We start from the raw sequence: 18,576 nt of genomic DNA on the forward strand, positions 1-18,576 counted from the left end.
CAGAAATTTCGAGTTCGTATCTACTTAATAAACAAACAAACATTTTACCTTCTGATTCACATTGACTGTCCTGCAATGCGAAAAAACAGCAAAAATCGTTCGAACTAATTCTATGCTCAATATTTTGTGAAAAAATTAGTGATGCATTTACGCTTGACGCACCTCGGCTTCCGCATCTTCCGAATCGCAGGACTTATGTACTGACGCAGATCTGTCAAGTCCTGCTCCACACGGAGCTACCATCGTTTTTAAAAGAGCACCGACGGAGCTGTCAGGAACCAGCAGCAAAGGACGGTGTCAGGAAGGTTAGGCAACCAACTAGATCGAAGATTAGGGCCAGTCACACATATACACAGCACCAAAATACAAGCAGTTGTTTGTTTCTTAATGGTGGAGGCACCGGCGGACTACCGTATAGACGTTGACAGGATTGTCATTAGCGTTCGGTAGCATTCGGTCTTAGTTGACCTCCACCAAAACGGGTTACATTTTTTCGAGCATTTTATGGGGTCGTTTGCACGCGCCTGCAAATATGAATGAGCGGTAAGTGCAGTGCTGGGAAGCGGTCACTGCAGGGAAAAGACAATGCAACAATCGGGATACATGCGTAGCTATTTTAATGCAAGAAAAAAAAGTATAAGAGGAGAGATATTTCGCATTTGATAATTAGATATCGCTGCTTCCGCAATGGCACGTTAATGAAGTAACATAATGCCGAAACCTAACTTTCCTTTTGTTGTGGGATGATGGATGCATTTTTTAGTTTATACAAAAATACCCGAAATGTTGTCAGCTGACCCACATTGAAACTTTAGAAATAATTAATACTGATTCTATTTATTATTAAGCTCCTTAATCGATTCGGTATCATCAGTAGTAGATAGCTGAACTAGCAATATTGAGAACCGTTACAACTCCAAACGGTTTAGTGCGATAAAAGTGCTATATCACAGTGCATAAGTCATTCCTGAGCCCATTGTTATCGAAACTCTAATTCTTTGAAGCGATGAATCGGCAGATTTTTTCTGGAGGGAAGGGATTTAAGAACGCTGATTCGATTACCAAAAGGAAAAAGTGAAAAGATACCTCAAGCGTGAAAATGAATATGCAACACATGACCATGGATGCTTTTCCTTTTTCTTTCTCTCTTTCTTATATTTTCAAGAGCGTTTCAAAAATAATCCTTAATTCACTCCAAAGGTTGGAGAACAGCGTTTTTATGTGACTGATAAAGACGTCGATGGGTTACGCATCGCTCCCTTGTAACCGCGAAATGTAAAACATGTAAGAAATATATAATAACAAACATTTTAGCGACGAAATAAAATACAATGAAAATAGGAATTTTCTTACCGGGAGAAGTTACAGTGGGAACCTCTACCGTGCGTGTCAGCCCGTCAGCCCGATGTCATTGCGGCCAACTGGCGTCCCCTCCACTAACCTAAAAAAACGTCATTACACAAAACGTTGACCACTTTAGTATTGTTGTTTAATTGCAGGCCCTTTCCAGGTCATTTGTTAGGTCAAATTTTTTTTTGGTTAGAGTGGCTTGAACTGTGCTTTTCTTGCAGCTTAGATGGGAATCGATCGAAAACACAATAGAAAAACTTCGGAGGATCAGAGGGATGATCATATTTCGTTTTCTATGTTTTCTTTTAGCTCTTTCAGTTTAAGAATTAATCTTATAGCATCAACGACTTGTCTCTGTTAGAGTTCTAATCGGGGTGGGTCTTATTGGCCCTATCCGGGATTTCTCCAGTAAACTTATGAAACGGTGTGGTAATCATACAAGTAGATATTAACCTCGAGAATAATGATTATTCTATACTTTCCTCAGTTTATTAATTTCGTATATTCCTGAATTTTCTAGCTAGTAATTTTTGGCAACGCCGAGATTTGATTGTTAGTTAATGGTTTCCGTAATAATAAGAGAAACGCTACTTGCATTCGAATATACGAGAAAGATATTTAAAGCTAGTTCGTCGCCGAAAAGAATCGAGGAAAAAATACCGGTACGCATTAAAAATGTGCGGGGTACACATTATAGTCTTTTAGAAAGAGAAACATCTATACTCTTTCCCACGTATATTATTGAAGTAATTCATTGCGGAATTAGTAAACGGTTTTATCGCGCAAATCATTCTAGACAATAAAATACAAGCACGTAGGAAGGTGATGCCTCTAATCAAGGTGAACTCGTTATTCTCACCTAGCACGCCAGTAAAATAGAGCATTTTTTGATAATAAGCATAAAAGACATTGTTTCATATACTCATCATATATTAACAGTGGCACCAGACTTATTTTCCAGGTGGCAGAATTCGTTCATTTGTCCACGTTTGGGGCAGAGTTTCTATGTTCGCCTTCTACTCACTTTCGGTAGGTGGATACTATTTTCTAGAATCTTTTCACCCATTCGGTACGTTTGCAAAAGAGTCGTAGTAGACAGAATTCCAACAGTGAATTAGGCCCTGAATCTCCCGCCAGCCCCAGGTTCTTAGTCGATGTGGGTCTAGGCATGCATCAAATATTTCCCCATTTATAAATAAATGCTGGCGAATCTTGGTTTTCTAAAACATACTATTTCACTAACTTGCAGGCAAAGAAAAAAGGACGTACTGCATATTCCCTTTGCTTATTTTACACTCGTCTAGGCACTAGACGGCACCAGATATCTTAATTACATTGTTTTTCCCTTTGATGCTCTGCGGCACTTATTATCCATTAGAATAGTGAATTTCCGATTGGAATAATTCCAATCTTTTAGAATCATTTTATATAGTTCAAAAAGCGTTCCCGTTCACATTTCTGCCAACAGTTAAGCATCACTGAGCTTCAACCCAACGCTAGCAATCGGCTGTCCAATAAAATTAGGCACAAAAATGGCAAACTATAAATGCTAACTTAGAAAAAAGAGCGAGATAATCAGTAGTATTGACCATAAGACAGGACATGATGAAGCACATATGTGCACCATGGCAATTTTTGTGAATATTTAAGGTCTGACCGAAAAAAAAAAAAAAACGATGGAATAACTGACTCGGGAAAAAGTGGACGAAGCGTGGATCTTTATATTCTATGTCTCTACTGTTATATCGCACCGTTTTGTCGGCTTCTTGTCGGCGGTGGAGTATGACCGAGTGTTTTTTTTTTATAGGTAACAGCAACACGTGTATCCAAGGCGCAGCACAACGAAAAGACCATTTCATATCGTAGTCATACCATACTAATAGTATGAGTCCAAGCAAAGATAATCGTTGTCAAACGATGCTTGTTTTTGTATCGCCTGTAACAATTTTTCCTAATTAATAGAGCCTTAAAGGCTAACAGTTGCTCGGTTTACGGACTACTCTTTGGCGGAACAATGTCGTCAACTACATTGCCAGTATTAGATTTAATGTACGCCTATTTACCCAAATCGCGTTCACCGAAATCTATTAAACGCGAGCGTCACTACACGCATTAGGAGAATCGTTCTCTGTCGTTGCGATTGCTGCTGCTGCTGCCGCTTTCGTTTCTTGGCACCGCCTTTGCGTTCGTAAATAATAGGTCGTCGACTTGTGTTTGTTGCGTTCACAGGTCTCAAGGCCTTCTCCGCATCCGTCAAACGAAGGAGGCATTGGCCGCTGCTGGCAGCTCTGCGGCAACAGCAGCGGCAGTAGCAGCCTACTGCAATAGACCCAACTAACTCTGGCAATCAAGGCTCTACGCAACGAAACTGCAATGACGATATCGGTGGCCAATGCCAAAGCATGCACTCAGCTAGCCGGTCATCTCTTCGAATATTTCTTTTCGTTCTGCCGATCGGTTAGACGCAACAGACAGCGGCGGCAACATCGATCTAGTGTCGCTGTTCACGCTGGCCTTGTTAACGTGTCGCCACCGCTGCTGTTTGCGCTTCTCGAAGCGAAAACCTGTCGCTGTGGCCACGGTTGCTCTTTTTCTTTCACCCTCGTGATACGCGCGTAGCTTTGCCCACGAATAATATCACCATACGCGCCATCAACAGCACCATAAACCTTACAATCATCACTTTCATCATCGCAGTCGTTATTACCGTTTTCATCGTTGGCGTACTCGCGTGTTCCATTATAGCTTATTGCGGCCGTTGCCGTGGAGCGAGCACGTCCACGCTATGCCTATGCTGACTGCCGTCAAAGCAAGCGTACAGAGAGAGATTCATAGCGATGACGCGGAGAACATTATAAAGAAAGTCACCTGTCGACTGAAGCGTTACCGTCAGCCATTTTAGTGAGAGCAATACATTGAAGATTACGAATTTCGAAGTTATGCGGCTGCGCTACGCGCGATGTAGATTCACGATTAGATGGGCGTACGGGGGCGATTTCAACTTAAGTTGGACGATCTACCGCTAACTACATACGGTCAGAGAAACTCGGACAGGACTTTCCGTACCGAAAAGCTGATTAGTTAAAGCTGACTACCAAAGCAATCAAACAATTACTAAACAGATTATGGAGACCTAAACAAAGATGGACAAGTTAAAGGCTAGACAGGAAAAAATGAAAATGTATTTCAGATCTATGATCGCTGAATATTTGTGCTATGTTTTTCGCACCAAGCCTAAAACTACAACACTTTGAGAAGACAAACGACTTAGAAGAACGATGGCTACACGGAAAGGACTCCCAGAAAAGGGTATTCGAGAAATCTACTTATACAGTCTCTTTTTTTTTGACATTTACCTGTTGTTTGTAGCAGTGTTTCAACAATAGTGTCATTGCAATATACTCCGGACTATTTAATTTCGTCATAAGTAGGCGAAACCGTCTAGCTACGATGTGTATATTTTCAACGAGAAAAAAATGTCCCTCATGCCTTTTGGCAGAAAAAGGCCTACTTGCCGCAAAATCAAAAGGAAACAAAAAAGAACTCATCCACTGCTGTTTGCTCCCACAATAATCACTACGTGAACCAAAAACAATATTTGAGACGCGATCTGATTATGAGTCATTTGGCAGAAGTACTGTTTATCCGCAAAACTCACCTAAGACACCTCACCTAAGAGCAGACAGGCATTAAGCATAATTCCTATTTTGTTTGCGCTGTTCGAGGCATACGTCGCCCCTCGCATCGAATCACAAAAAATAATGTCCATGTCGTCATGCTTGTTTTCAACAGAACATCAGCCTATATGGGTGTAACAAATAATGTTTTCCTACGTCTGTTTATAATGAGTCCATACTAAGCAACGGATATATATAGCTCAAATTGATCTAGATAATCTATGACGAATAGACATAATTGTTATTAGCAAAATAAAGGAAATCCTAACGCGCGGGTATCCTTTCTGACGGCCTGTGCATTTGTGACGAAGAATGCCTACGCCGTCATACACCATTGTGTCGTTTATTATAGTCCCATTCTACACTATTAAATATCAGCACAGCAGACTTTTCTGAATATTAACATTTCACGATTCGTTCCGCGCGTCGGCGTTTAACCAATGAATATGAGAAGGCTTTCGCTTTCAAAAAAACAACACGTGCTAGTATTCTACTGTTCCAGTAGCCCGATCTGATCGAAATAGTCGTTCTTCCCCCTTCAAACGAAATCAGAAAAAAAACTGGTACGCACTGATGCTGGCGCTGCTATACCTTTAGTTGTCATTTTCCTCCATCTTACTCTCACAATGATTGCGGATGACACAGTAACGGGGGAAGCCTCTACCCAGAAAAAATCGTACCAAAAAGTTGCCCCCTACCAGCGTACCAGATCAGCTCCAGAAGAATAACAGCAAAAGTAACTTCGACAACACTCTGCTCGTTCGCGGCTGCGGCGGCCTAAACAGTGAGATCTAAAATATAATGCTGATCTTTTGTGGCTGGTCAGTTGGATGGGTGGCTGAAGGCAGCAGCTTTCACCCATACATACTTCTATTTCGTTCTGCCTCACCTCTATGTGTTTGGTATTGGTTATTGTACGCGGCGTTATATTGCTTGCTTTCTTAATGATCGCAATGTATCAGATACATGCAAACAGACGCTCCCAGCCGGTACATGTTGGTTGAGTAGTTAGGTATCTAGTCGGTCTGTGCTGTGTTATGACCGACAGCGTGGGGGCGTGTTGCCACCAGCGAGCGTTCGTAAACAACGGACAAGTAAATCCACCAACAGGTCTGCGGCCGGCCTGTTATCGGTAAAGCTTCTCTAGAAACTGACAGGCGCCGCGTTTCACCTTTCGGCGAGCAACTTCGTCGCTAGATGGCGATCCGTATCGGACAATTTCTGTTGCGTCGCAAAGACAGTAATCGATGTTGTTACTATTGTTGCTGTTCTTGTCGTTCGCGTGCATTTGACAGAAGAGGCATGAGCATGGTTTACGGCAAGGGTTTTTGCTATTGTTGGCCAATAGAGTGACCACAGCAACAACAGGCCGCAGCCTAAACGGCTACTGTTGTTGGGCCTACGATGGCTGCGGCCATTGTGGAACTTCGAGGAGATAACAGTATCGGGAACGAGCAGAGACAACGAGTGAGCAACACGCGGCGAGACGTTAAAACAAAGTTAGATTCAACATTCGACGAACAGGTCGTAACTACTGATCATGATCGTTATCGAGATTTTGCCGTGTTTACCGAGCTCCCGTAAGCGAGAGACGGAGCACGACTTAAAATACGTTGCGCACTACATGGTAATCTCGATCAGCTCAATGTATGCATGTGGCGCTGGAAGGTTACGGGACCACGCGGCTGGAGCCGTCTGACGCAAGTAACGGCAAGCAAAACGCAAACGGTCTTTGTTGTCGACAGTGATTTACACAACTGGCAGTTCAACACTGCGACTCAGTGCTCCGTAACTAGTGCTTTTCAATGAGTTTCTAAAAGATTTCATTTGTGTCCTGCTTCTTGTCTTTATTTTCAAACGAATTGACGTTTGCAGATAAATCGAAAACAGTTATGCCTAGCAACATGTCTGAACAGCTAAACTTTTCAGAGCTACGCTTGTAATAAGGCTTGTTTACGGCATCGAGCCTTAGCGCACAGGAGATACGCGTCTGTCTAATTTCCTTTCTGCGAGAAATGACATTCTCGACAGTCTTGTCTACCAGCGCGGCCAATTTGGTTTAGGGTAGTTTTTGTATTTTTACACATGGGAGATTCGTTTTTAAAACATCGATCAGTGGTACGAATATTCATTTGTAAATCGAGGCGTCCATTTTCTAAATTTAGGGTAAAATGGACCTTAGGTCCTAAATTCTCGATATACTGTTCCGGCAGGGAAATGAGTTCCGCAAACAGCAGGGTAAAAGCCGCACAAATTATTTGAACGCATATAAAATATAAAGTAGCACATTAATATATATATATATATATATATATATACTAACCTTATCTAGTTAGAATATCTATCTTCGTTATGGTTCGAGATAAACATTCCTGCAAATGTGTTTACTTTTTGCAAAATAGAAAAGTGCGGTACTTTCGAGAATCGTAAATAAGAAAGAAACAATGATAAAAGATAGGAGTATAGAGTTCGTTTGTTACGTTAGACATTGCAAAAAGAGGTCTACTTGAGCTTTTACATTTTGGCTTAGAACCAGACGTTTGTAAATAAAAGGATTGTTCTTAGAGTAGCGTAAACATTTAGTATGTAAAGGGCTTTCTCTACAACGTTATTGCAACTTTCACATCGCTAATATGCATACTATGTAAACCTACTGACTTTGGGAAACTGTGGCAATATATGGACGGAAATACAACACATTCGTTTATTATTATTTTTTTTAGATATTATTATTTTAGATTCTAGTCCTAGAGGCAGAAACGCACACATTTCTGGTTAAAACACCGACGTAAGTAGCCATTGCAACTACATTCGTTTTTGAAGCATACATTTGTGCTTCAACGCAAGCATTGTAACCAACGGAATTTCAAGATGCTCTACTATGTAAGAAATACACGTTTCGGTTAGAAATCGGCGCCTTTCGATGCACATTTTAGGTAAATGATGGAATCTGTGCAGGAATCAACCACATTGCTTGATCAGCATTCGACCCCAAACGTAAGCTCTTCGCTCGTGCCGCCATTTGCCTATCAAACAAAGCTAAACGTTAGTTGACGTACAATATATCTGATTCTCGAATATGTATGTTTTTTTTGTCTATTTAGCCTTGTTGTTGTCGATGAACCATTTGACCGCACTTGGCCTCGAGGAATTGAAGTGACTTCGAACTGATTGTAACCAGCCTTTATAAATCAGTTGGCAACTGTTCGACGGGCCCTTAGACCTTGACAATTTTGTCATAAAATGTGAGACACCGTATCGTATGGCTCAACTAGGCACACTTAGACGCTTGCATATAGGTGCCTACTCTTTCAGCTTACAATCGTTCCCTGATCTACTGTGATGGACGATAAGGCTGACGACCCAAGAACAGTTCGATTCGTCATCAGCAACAGCAATCGCAGCAACCCAATCAGTTTTGAGCAGAAGCGTCCCCTTCTGCCCCGACTGGCGGGTAGTCGTTGTAGTCCATGCCACTGTATCAATATGCGATGTTTTATAGTTGCAGTAGAACAGTGGCGGCCCCTAATCGCTGCCTGAGACTACGAAACGTTCGAGTCAACTTCGAGTAAAAATTACCATCATTTATCGTCTTACCACCTGGCAGCGAGAAAGGCAATCGTCTCCAGCCTGCCCTCGAAGAGCCAAGGGGCCAGGCATCACTAAGTGGATGTTGGAAAACGTTTGAGATGTGCTTTAATATTAGTAGTAGAAAATGAGGAAAATAAACTTGGCTGTATGGAAAACAGATGGGTATTCGATTAGGCATTCAGCAGCAGTGTGTCCTCAAGTTGATTATTGGCGAACATCGCCGTGATGATTATGACGCTGACGATAATGATGATGGTAACACAGGCATTTTTTCTTCAACGGGACGATTGAGGGTCGTCTCTGTTGTACGGTGACGGGGGTTTGTCTCTCTCTGCTAGTAGGCATGTCGACGAAATATCTGATCTTTACATGGCACGGACACGGACTTGACCATGTGTGTGCTATTGGAAATGACTAACAGGGCGCACGGTGCCGGCATTTTTTTTCTTCTTTTCTTCCTATTGCTCCTATTTGGAACAAAAAGAAAACGGGCTTTGCGTCTGCCAAAGTTAACAGTACTTGTAGCAGCAGGAGCAGCGATAACGACAATAAAAAACAGCACCGAGAAGCATGAAAGAGGGACAAGTAATCTCTACCATAACGAAAAGATGCACTATTTGGTGCCTGCTGTAAGTTTACGTCTGTGTGAGTGGGCATGTGACTTTGCCGGTATGTGTTTGTGTGCCTATATAGGTAGCTCTGTGCACGGAAGGCGTAACGAAACGGACATATGAACGAAGAAGAACATTGGGTACTAGACGCTTACGTATGGCAAACGTTTTCCACATTGTAAATGAGACTATACTGTAACGTTTGGCTGTCAATTACATTATTTCGAAAAAATCTTCCCTTTCTAAAATCCTTGTACTCAAATGCAAGTAGGGAAAGCAAGGGTCACCTTAATAAACTCTTGAGTATGACTTACGCTGGCTTTGGGATGTCCCAGGATTTTGGCGGCCCTGCAGGTAAGGACAGCCCTGCTGATGAGAAAGGATCAAGTGATGTATGCATTTGCTTGGTTTAATAAAGCTGTTAAACTTTGTAAAATTCGCCAGTCTGTAACACTGTAGGATTCCGTAGCGGGTCCTACTTCGCCTCCAAAAAATGTAGCTTTTTTTTTTTTATCTACCCTCTGGTGAGCTACCCTTCTAATGATTCTTTTCGAAAAACACAAAAATTTTCGGGAAGGCCTCTGGAAAATTTGAAGTTATCGTGCGATTCACTGTGTATAGAGGATTAAGAAAGTTTCCCTACAAGTTTGATGATTCAGTGTATCGTCGAACGGTTTACTCTTGCAGCGACAAGGTATAATGCTGCCTGACAAAACCCAATAGCAAACCTCAACACCATTTCTTTTCAAATTGAACCACTTATTACGTTTTGTCGAATATAATGCATGAACATACATTCTTAGACGCATGTTAGAAACTGGTGCTCTCAGGAACCTCATACAAGGTATTTTAGGTACTTTAGGCATTTAGACCTTCCCCTCTCGTCCTTTTCTTTTACAATACCTTCACTTATAGGATTATAGAAAAATTTCTGGACCGACACTGCAAAATCTTAACAACTGCTTCGTTTTGCTATCAGATGATAGCTGTTCGTAATGGTAACGCCGTTCCCAGGTCGACTCGACTACATGATTTGCGACGTGACAGCGCAGCAGGCATCGACCTCAAGCTGTTACCAATGCCAACGCAATGACGAGGCTCGTGGCAACAATGTCTGCAGTAGACCTTTCTATAGCAGCTGTACAACGACTGTGGGCTGTAACTGCCGCTGATTCACTGAATATGATAGGACAAGCAGCAGCATTCGTAGTACGAGCGAAAAGGCCAGGCGCGACGGCTGGCCGACGTTACCTGCTGCCATTGATGCAAGCAAGCAGCAGCACCTTGTGTCGTTGCTTTTGCAGTAGCGCCATGAGCCCTTGCAGACGAACGTTGGATCGACCGGTCGGTAACACCATTCCAGTCAACAGTTGCTTGTGACAGCAACAGACGTGTCTTCAGAAATTCGCCGTTGGCGGAGGCGGTAGCGTTACCATGACGTGACTGCGTGCCGCGTTACCTGCTGCTGGCAACCCCATACGCTGCGATGAAATGTCTCGTAGTCATAGGAGCGTTGCTGAAGTATTCGCTCTGCTATGGTTACCCCTTAACACAGCTACTGGCAGCAGCTATATCACTTCAATGTCTGGTGTTTCCCGTTTTTTCTATCGATCCAGTCGTTTCGTTCGCTTTCTCTGTATGGTTCATGCTCGGGCAGCGACAGCAGAAGCAGCAGTTCTAACGTCATCGTTACTATCATGAGAAAAGCAAAAGGCCGTCGCTCGCTCGACGTAGCCTCTTTCGGTGCACTGACCCTCTCGCAGCTCTAGTGCACAGTAGCACAACGCAGTTTTCATTCGTTCGTTCACGCGTCTTTCCGTTCCAATGAAATCGGCTCGCCGTCGGTACAACGACTAGATGGCTGGCTATTGCCGCCGAGCCTGTGCTGACAACAGCGGCGTCCGCAGCGGTGGTTATGTTGTCGTTGTTAAGGGTCGCCTGGCGGTCTCCCGTTTAGCCAACGTCTGTGTGGGTGTCTGCCCGTTCGTCCGTTGTCTGCCTGACGTTCGATACATTGCACATAGGAATTCGTTTGCGTGTTTCTGCCTATACGAGCTAAATGCCGCTGCGGCAGGCGGAATCGCAGGATTCGATCTCTGTGGCCTTCCCTCTCCCTCTTTTAGTACTATTTCTGCTGCAGCTGCCATTGTTATAGTTGTTGTCGGCGTCGCCACTAGCGAACGGCGGTACCAGAAGCCGTACGTGTGTCCGCGAGTCGTTTTTCATTGTGTTCCTTATCCGCGTCCGTGCGTTGTTTGCTCCATCCGTCAGTCTGTTAATCCGTCCCATTCGTCGTCAACGACCTCTTCGTCGTTGCTTTTGTGGCTCGCTTATCCCTTTCGTCCGTCACGTCATTGTATAGTGCTAATAGCAGCAGCCAAAGCTGTATAATAGAAATTATCGGGAAATAACGCGGCTGCGAAGCGCCGTCATTAGAGCGATTGTGGGTTACAGAAGCAAGCGGTCAACGTAAATTCAGGAACAACAGTTTAGCAGGGCGAAAAGGAGCGCATGGGCACTAGCATTGCTACAGTTGCCGCTCAACATGTAAACAGAGACAGGTAACGCGACACACCGAAAACCCGAACAGACAATGATCAAGCAACGCCTTAACATGTCGACGTACAGGCTACGGTGATCTATTACAAACAGAGCATTCAAATAGCCTGTAAAGAATGAGCGTATAGGATGGCGCATCTGCAAGGCGGGCCTTTTTGTTATCACTGATTTTGACGGGGACGAAACCATTCATAACAAAAGAGGTAACTTCATAAGAAGGACTGGCCACTATCGGAAGGACACACCAGTATAAAAGTATAGTTTCGTCAATGTCAGCTGAAGATTTCATAATTGATATTAGGACGTTGACACGAAAATTGCGCCTTGACACATTCCACGTGCAGTATATTTTTGCGGCTGGCCTGGCTATAGCAGCGTTTCTGATACGTGTTTCGCTCGTATGGCACGTGTTTTTAATATGTCAGCGATGCCTTCTGTAGTCCTTTATCTCAATTATATCTAGTGACGCATGTGCAAATCTAAAGTTTGCTTTAAATGCGAATGAGTCTTTCGATATCAACGCTTAGAAGTAAACGAAAAGTGTACGACACGTGTGGGAAGAGCAAGATCAATTAAGCAACGAAGATCTGCAGCGTGAGGACGAAGTTTCCAAGTAGCAATTGCTCTCCAATATTAATAATTTAAATTGTAGTTCAGGTCATCTGCAAAGCTCATTATTATAGGTTTCGTCCGAATTTCGTCCGCTAGCGTAGGAAAGACACACCGTTTTAGACTTATTTTGGCATCGGGTTCATTTGATCCCTTTGAAGCGATTGAGGATCGTTGTTGAAAACTCGAAGTAAAAATATAGTACTCTGCCAGTTAACTGTAACTGCGGCCAGGATTGCGGAAACGGCACTGATGCAATAGAAACATAAGCAAATTAAAAACTTGTAACATCCATTGTTCGTAACAGTGGGCTTCGCGTACATCTTTTGACCACTTCAATGAGGTTGTTTACACAGGCTGCTTCTACTTGAATAGTCAGAAAAAAAAAATCTGATAAAACCACTAGTCTCACTTTGACTTTCTTTAGTATCAGACTTACGTAGTGTAAATATCTAGCGGCCTATTTGCTTATTGAAAAATACCGCGCTGCACATGATTCACCCGCCAACTTATCTAATACTCAGCTAGGCTTTGCCGAAAAATTTTTGTTTTTCATGCGGTATTGCTAGTCATGGACCTAGCGCAGTGGAAAAAATCCTTTCTCAGTGGAAAAAAAAAAAAAAATTTCTCCTATTTGGCTTAATTTAGCCAAAAAATCGGATACTTATTTACCGCAATTGGAAACGAACGAAGCGAAATAAAGTGGAATGATGCACACAGCTGACGCCTTTGCGGTACTCCGAAGTATGTACCGAAATTATATGTACACTCACTCCAAGAGAATATGTACGCCTCTAAGAAACAGGCTACATCGATTGTAAAGAAAATATTGCGCTTTTCCTTAGTTGAAAATAATAAATAGTATTTTAAACCGGATTTTAGCGGAGAGAGTTTAACGGCTTACTGTAAATAACGACTGGAATTGGTCTCGATCCCTTTACAACAGGTCGCATTTTAAATACAGTCATTCAGCTCAGAGCATTGAAAATACACGAATATAGTCTCACGAATAGCTACTGTTTCACTAATTTTTCTACGCATGTAATTTCAGAGCCCTTTCTAAAATTATTATTACTATTCAATTTTAAAATGATGCAGCACTTCTGGTTAATATATGTAATATAGAGTCGAGCTTCTCAGACTTCGAGCCTAAAATCATAAAGGCGCTGCGAACTTGTTTATCTTACAGATGCTTGAGGCTCACGTGGGTCACAGACGCGTCCCAGAGCTAGTTATAGTCCAAAACAGACCTGAGTATATAAATATACTTAGGTCTGTTTTGGAGGTCAAACTGTGAAGTTAGTTCCTTCTAGTTAAGGACTGAAAACGAAGCAAACATTAATAGCAGCATCTACAGGAAGTATGTAAAAAGCGTGTTGGAATCGGTTATGAGCGCAAACGATTTCTCTACCGGTATCACATACGTCCATAGGGTGGCTGACAACTGTGGTGTGCCTCCAAACAGGAATAGGTTGGATTTTGGCGATTGTAATCAAAGCGATCAGCCTCTGTGTCTTTCCCGCCAATTCGATATTTCTTAGCCGCTTTAACTGAAGGGAGAACTGCGCGGGCTGCAAAAACAGACCATAACGTAGCGTCTATTTGCCATGGTTTAATATTTTCACAATATCAAAGAAAAAGGATGACCGCCTCAAACCACTGTCCGATCAATGGCAGCGATAAAAGCAACTGAGACCGACGTCGACGAAAACTAAAATTATCCACCCACAGTACGAATTATCAGCGACCACAAACAATTGCTCGTACGCTATTTTTAAATTACACTTAATAAATTTTAGTGATGACCGCAGTACTTCAACACGGTACAGGTTGAAATCAACTTAGGCGCACCTTTGCGTCCGGAATATACGTTCTTGACACAAGTGGTCAGCTCTTTGTACGAAGGTCCTTTTGTTTTGCTGCTTATTATAGTTCAGCACTAAAAATAACATTGTTGAATATTTGAGCAGAATACCTATACACAAAGAAATCAGTTGGATTTGAGAAGCCTGTCGCAGAGCAGCCTTTACCAAATAAAAATGCACCCCAGTATTCTGAGAAACGCCTGGAATCCTAAGGTCGCCGCTAGTCCTCCTAGATTACACTGAATAATTTTCCAAAATCTTTAAGATGCATTAATTTCGTTGAAAATATAACATGGCGGCATTGGAAAGCACACCTCAGTTTTACTTCGCTCTTGTTCTCTTCTTTGCTGTCCTTCAAGCTTTATTCTATCATGTATATCCCTTAACGTTTTGTTCTAGATGAAGGTTCGGTCTCGTTGTTTCTATCTTCCACATATCCACACGTGTGCTTTCGTTACGATGGACTTTGAAAAATGAATGCATATTCTAACAATGGATCGTCGCGCTGAATAGCTTCTCGATCCAGTCAATGGTTTTCGATATCAGTCAGTGCGGTCCATCGCACATAATGCACTTTCTGATGTTTGCCATCTGTACCTGTTCAAACATGCGGCAACATTACCGAACAGAATATCGCAATTTTCTGCCTCTTATTACTATAACTACTATTCTGATTGCCATTACCAGAAGCCCATGACGCTGTAGCCGCTACTAAACGAGCGCCGGACGCGAAACCGTGAGGACGTCGGGCGCACCGTTGAACCAGCGCGACTAACGGCTGTCGAGCTCTCAGCCGACTCGTCATTGTCGGCCGTGCGGGATCACAACCGGACGAACCCAGTCAGCAGCATAGGCTGACAGCAACAGCAAAACAAGATAGCGGCGGTGGCGAAGATAGCGGCGTAGGGAGCAGGAATGAGCGAGAGTCGGCCCGGTTAGGCCGAGACCCAACACAGAGCATAGCGCATGGCGCACAGATCATAGAGCCTCAGACCCAGCTAGTTAAACAGCCAAAGCAAGCGGCGGCACAAGAACACGATAGGCGCTAAGCCTAATGCCAGAGCCGAGCGAATAGTCTCGGCGCACGGCCGCGGTCCCGCACTCGTTTCCCTCCATCACAGCGCGGGCAGCCCTGTTGTGTCCCTGCCGATCCGGGCAGACTCGGCAACTGCTGTCGTCCCCTGGTCATGCGTCCATCGCAGCAGCGCAGAACACTGCTGTTACTACTATGCCAATGCCGCGAGCGCCGTCGCCGCAATTCAACTCTTGAGCTGTTCGGCCGACCGACCCCGACCGAAAGATTGACTGGACGAGCGACCGCCAGCCAAGGACCAACGACCGACGAAGGACCAACGCCGCTGACTGTTGTTCCCTGGCTGCCTTGGCGCTGCTGCTACTCGGTCAGTCTCGATCGTGCCGTGCTGCTGCTGCAGTGTTGTATCGTCGGTACAGCAGTCAGCTGTGCTAACTACCAGTCAGTCGGCAGCTGGCATCGCCTGCTTGCCCGCCAGCCAGTCACCATCGTCGGTGCCGATGCGCTAACTCACTTGTCCGCTCGCTTGCTCTTTCTCTCCCCACAGGGTTCAATGCACTGCAAATCAACAACAGCAGTAGCGGCGGTAGCAGCGCACCCGCTCATCAGTCGACAGGAGAGCCTAAAGCCATAGAGCGACGTCCGGTCATTGAGAGGCCGATGATGGTGGTCGTGATGGTGATGATGACGTCGACGGCACTCACGTATACGCAAACGCAAATACCCATATCATCGACGGTCAGAGAAACAACTGCCTGCCGCTAGCTGCCACTATACCAACATAACTACTGCTACAGCCGCATAGCCCCATACCACCAACAAAGGCAATAATAGGAGATACAGTTCGCAGGGTCAGGCCACTAGCGCGCTAGTATACTCTAATAAATGCCACAAACAATAGTACACTTGCTCAGCCAACCAGTCAGTCACACACACAGGCATTCTCGACTGGTGGCGACGATCGTAGACAAACAACATCGCCAATGATGACGACTGCGGCGGCGATGATCATCGTGCTGCTGCAGCTGATGTCGATTACCTCTCCTCGTGGTCGTCGTCACTAGCGGCGGCGGCGGCGGCGGCGCCGACGACGGCGGCGGCGGCGGCGGCCGCGGCGATTGCCGGATGGCACAAACTCATCTAGAAATATTAACTAAGAACAATAGTATGAATGAATAGTAGGACGACGACGAGGACAACAACAATAGCTAACGAATACGTCGATTGATGTACTCGAAATCTAAGACACACAGGCAAGCAGCCACAAGGGGCAAACATGGCACTGGGCGGTAATTGAGTGTACTTCAACGACAACCTTTAGGTAAATAACAAGAATTCGTTTCTTTAGTGGCTGGCTAACTAACCAAGCCCATACGATGATAATAATTGTCAGTCGCGAAGCGAATCTAATCGATATGGACGAGGTCATGATCAGGACGTCGATAGCGACGACGAAGTAAACGACAGATAGACGTTGCAATCCCGGTTCAAGGTTGCCGACGAGATATGCACGACGATTGTTCGGTCAGTCGTTCCGTCCGTTCGTATTACTGGCGACGGGCCCCGCAGCAGCAGCTCCGAGAAAAGAATAAAATAGTTGACTATGGACCCCGCGTTTCTTCTATTTGGTCTTTTTTTTCAACGGGAGCTAAGAGAATCGAGAGCGGGCCACAGGCGGTCACGATAGAGGAAATCCCTGCGACAATGAAGGCGGCGGCGGCAGCGACGACAGTTAGCAGCGCTCTATCCACTACGTCTTCTAGCGGGGCATCGCGGCCCTATCAGTAACGCCACTATAATGCGCATAAGAAAGCACTCACAATGAGAGTAGGGAGACACACAAACATCCCGCAACGTCGTGCCGTCCTGTCGCAGTCGTCTTCCAGGCAACGACCAACTGTTCACCCGCACTTCTCATCCCTCACAGCTCATCAGTGTTCGCCAAAAAAACTGGCTTTTCTTTCATGTACAGTGAGGTCGCAGTTAACGAGCGTAATAAACTCACGTCGAAAATGTTCAATACGCATTTCATTCATTTTCTCATTGATTTGATTATTACGTACCTTTTGGTGAACGTGAGGAAGCGACGCTGATAACGATAGACAGGAAGGGGCACACACAGAAAATCTGTTGTACAGAGCTCAACAAGGCTACCGATCTCTGGATCGCACGGATATTTTCCTTCGATACGATGGACCCCAGTCGCTCACTATTGAGTATCTGTCGGTCGGTCGGTCGGTCGGTCGATTGACTGGCCAGTTTGTTCGTCCTTCTTGGTTTGTCTTTAAAAAGGAGTTGAATACTTTTCGCAGTAAATGTTTGCTTTTGTTCGGTAGTGTTAATGGTTTTTTTTTGTGATTTAATCCTAGCTGACAGTGGACGAGCTAATAAAGCCAATATAGGCTACCTGTACACACATACACACACACAGTTAAACACAGTGGTGGAAATTATAGATACTGCCGCAGCAGTAGCTTCTCTTGTACTGCCGGTATGGTTTAGTTATAGCAGCAATTGCAAAAGCCGTGGTAGCTAACCGATTTCTCTCTCCTGCGGCGTAGTCGTATCCTACTGATAGATATGCACTGCACAACACGCACTCATCTCTTCTCGACCCAGGTCAATTGAATCTAATACAAGCACACCCCCGGTAGCACACCACCACGTCGGTGTCGTCGTCGTCGTCGTCTTCTTCTTCTTCTCCGCCGCGGACTCATACACGCAATCTTCACACTATTAAATCTATAATGCTATAAGTATCTCTAAGCAGCAGTAACATGAGCACGCACGTGCACAACCAGCTAGAACTCTGCCGTTCGGCTGAATTTGACGTCAAACGAAACGTGTATGGCACCACTACTTCTGTAACGCGGCGACGACCACAGGAGCTGATCGCCGAGGCAGACACACAGACCTCTCTACACGCTACTCAGCCAACAGCCAGCCAGCCAGGAGCAGCTGCAGCGGCAGCGGCTCGCAACTAGAGTCAGTCAGTTGAGCCGATGCCGACTTCAGCCGGACAGCGATATAAACACAGACGGCCCTGGCACGGTGCAGACAAGTTTAACGTCAAAGTGGGCCCCGGCCCGGGCCAAGCGCTTTAAGCGGCCGGCATTTTGTGCACTCGGTGAAATGTCATGATTTTACACGAGAATAACTTATAGAGATTAGTTAAGAAATAGGCCACGCTTGATGGGTAGCGTGCTTTGCTGAAATGTTCTACTTGTAAACAGATTTTTACAGCACCTACTTGACGAATGGAAACTCAGTGGAAAAGGGGT

The 18,576-nt window shown here is 44.5% G+C and overlaps 1 protein-coding gene across 2 annotated transcripts in view; it reads right to left on the reverse strand.

The window, feature by feature from the left end:
• LOC111272567 (uncharacterized) overlaps window positions 1-18,566 on the reverse strand; it is a 32,161-nt gene extending 13,595 nt beyond the window's left edge. The window contains exons 1-3 of one of the 2 annotated variants that reach the window (XM_022854091.2): window positions 17,359-18,566; window positions 1,354-1,441; window positions 163-524 (exon numbers count right to left, since the gene is read on the reverse strand). In XM_022854091.2, coding sequence (XP_022709826.1) covers window positions 163-243 — 81 coding nt within the window. In that variant the 5' untranslated portion in view covers window positions 244-524; window positions 1,354-1,441; window positions 17,359-18,566. The remainder of the gene's footprint in view (window positions 1-162; window positions 525-1,353; window positions 1,442-17,358) is intronic. The other variant, XM_022854093.2, reaches the window with a different exon arrangement.
• Window positions 18,567-18,576: the final 10 nt, after the last annotated feature.

The sequence above is a fragment of the Varroa jacobsoni genome, unplaced genomic scaffold (genome assembly GCF_002532875.2).
Source record: "Varroa jacobsoni isolate VJ856 unplaced genomic scaffold, vjacob_1.0 contig02604, whole genome shotgun sequence".
In the NCBI taxonomy this organism is placed as follows: Eukaryota; Metazoa; Arthropoda; class Arachnida; order Mesostigmata; family Varroidae; genus Varroa; species Varroa jacobsoni.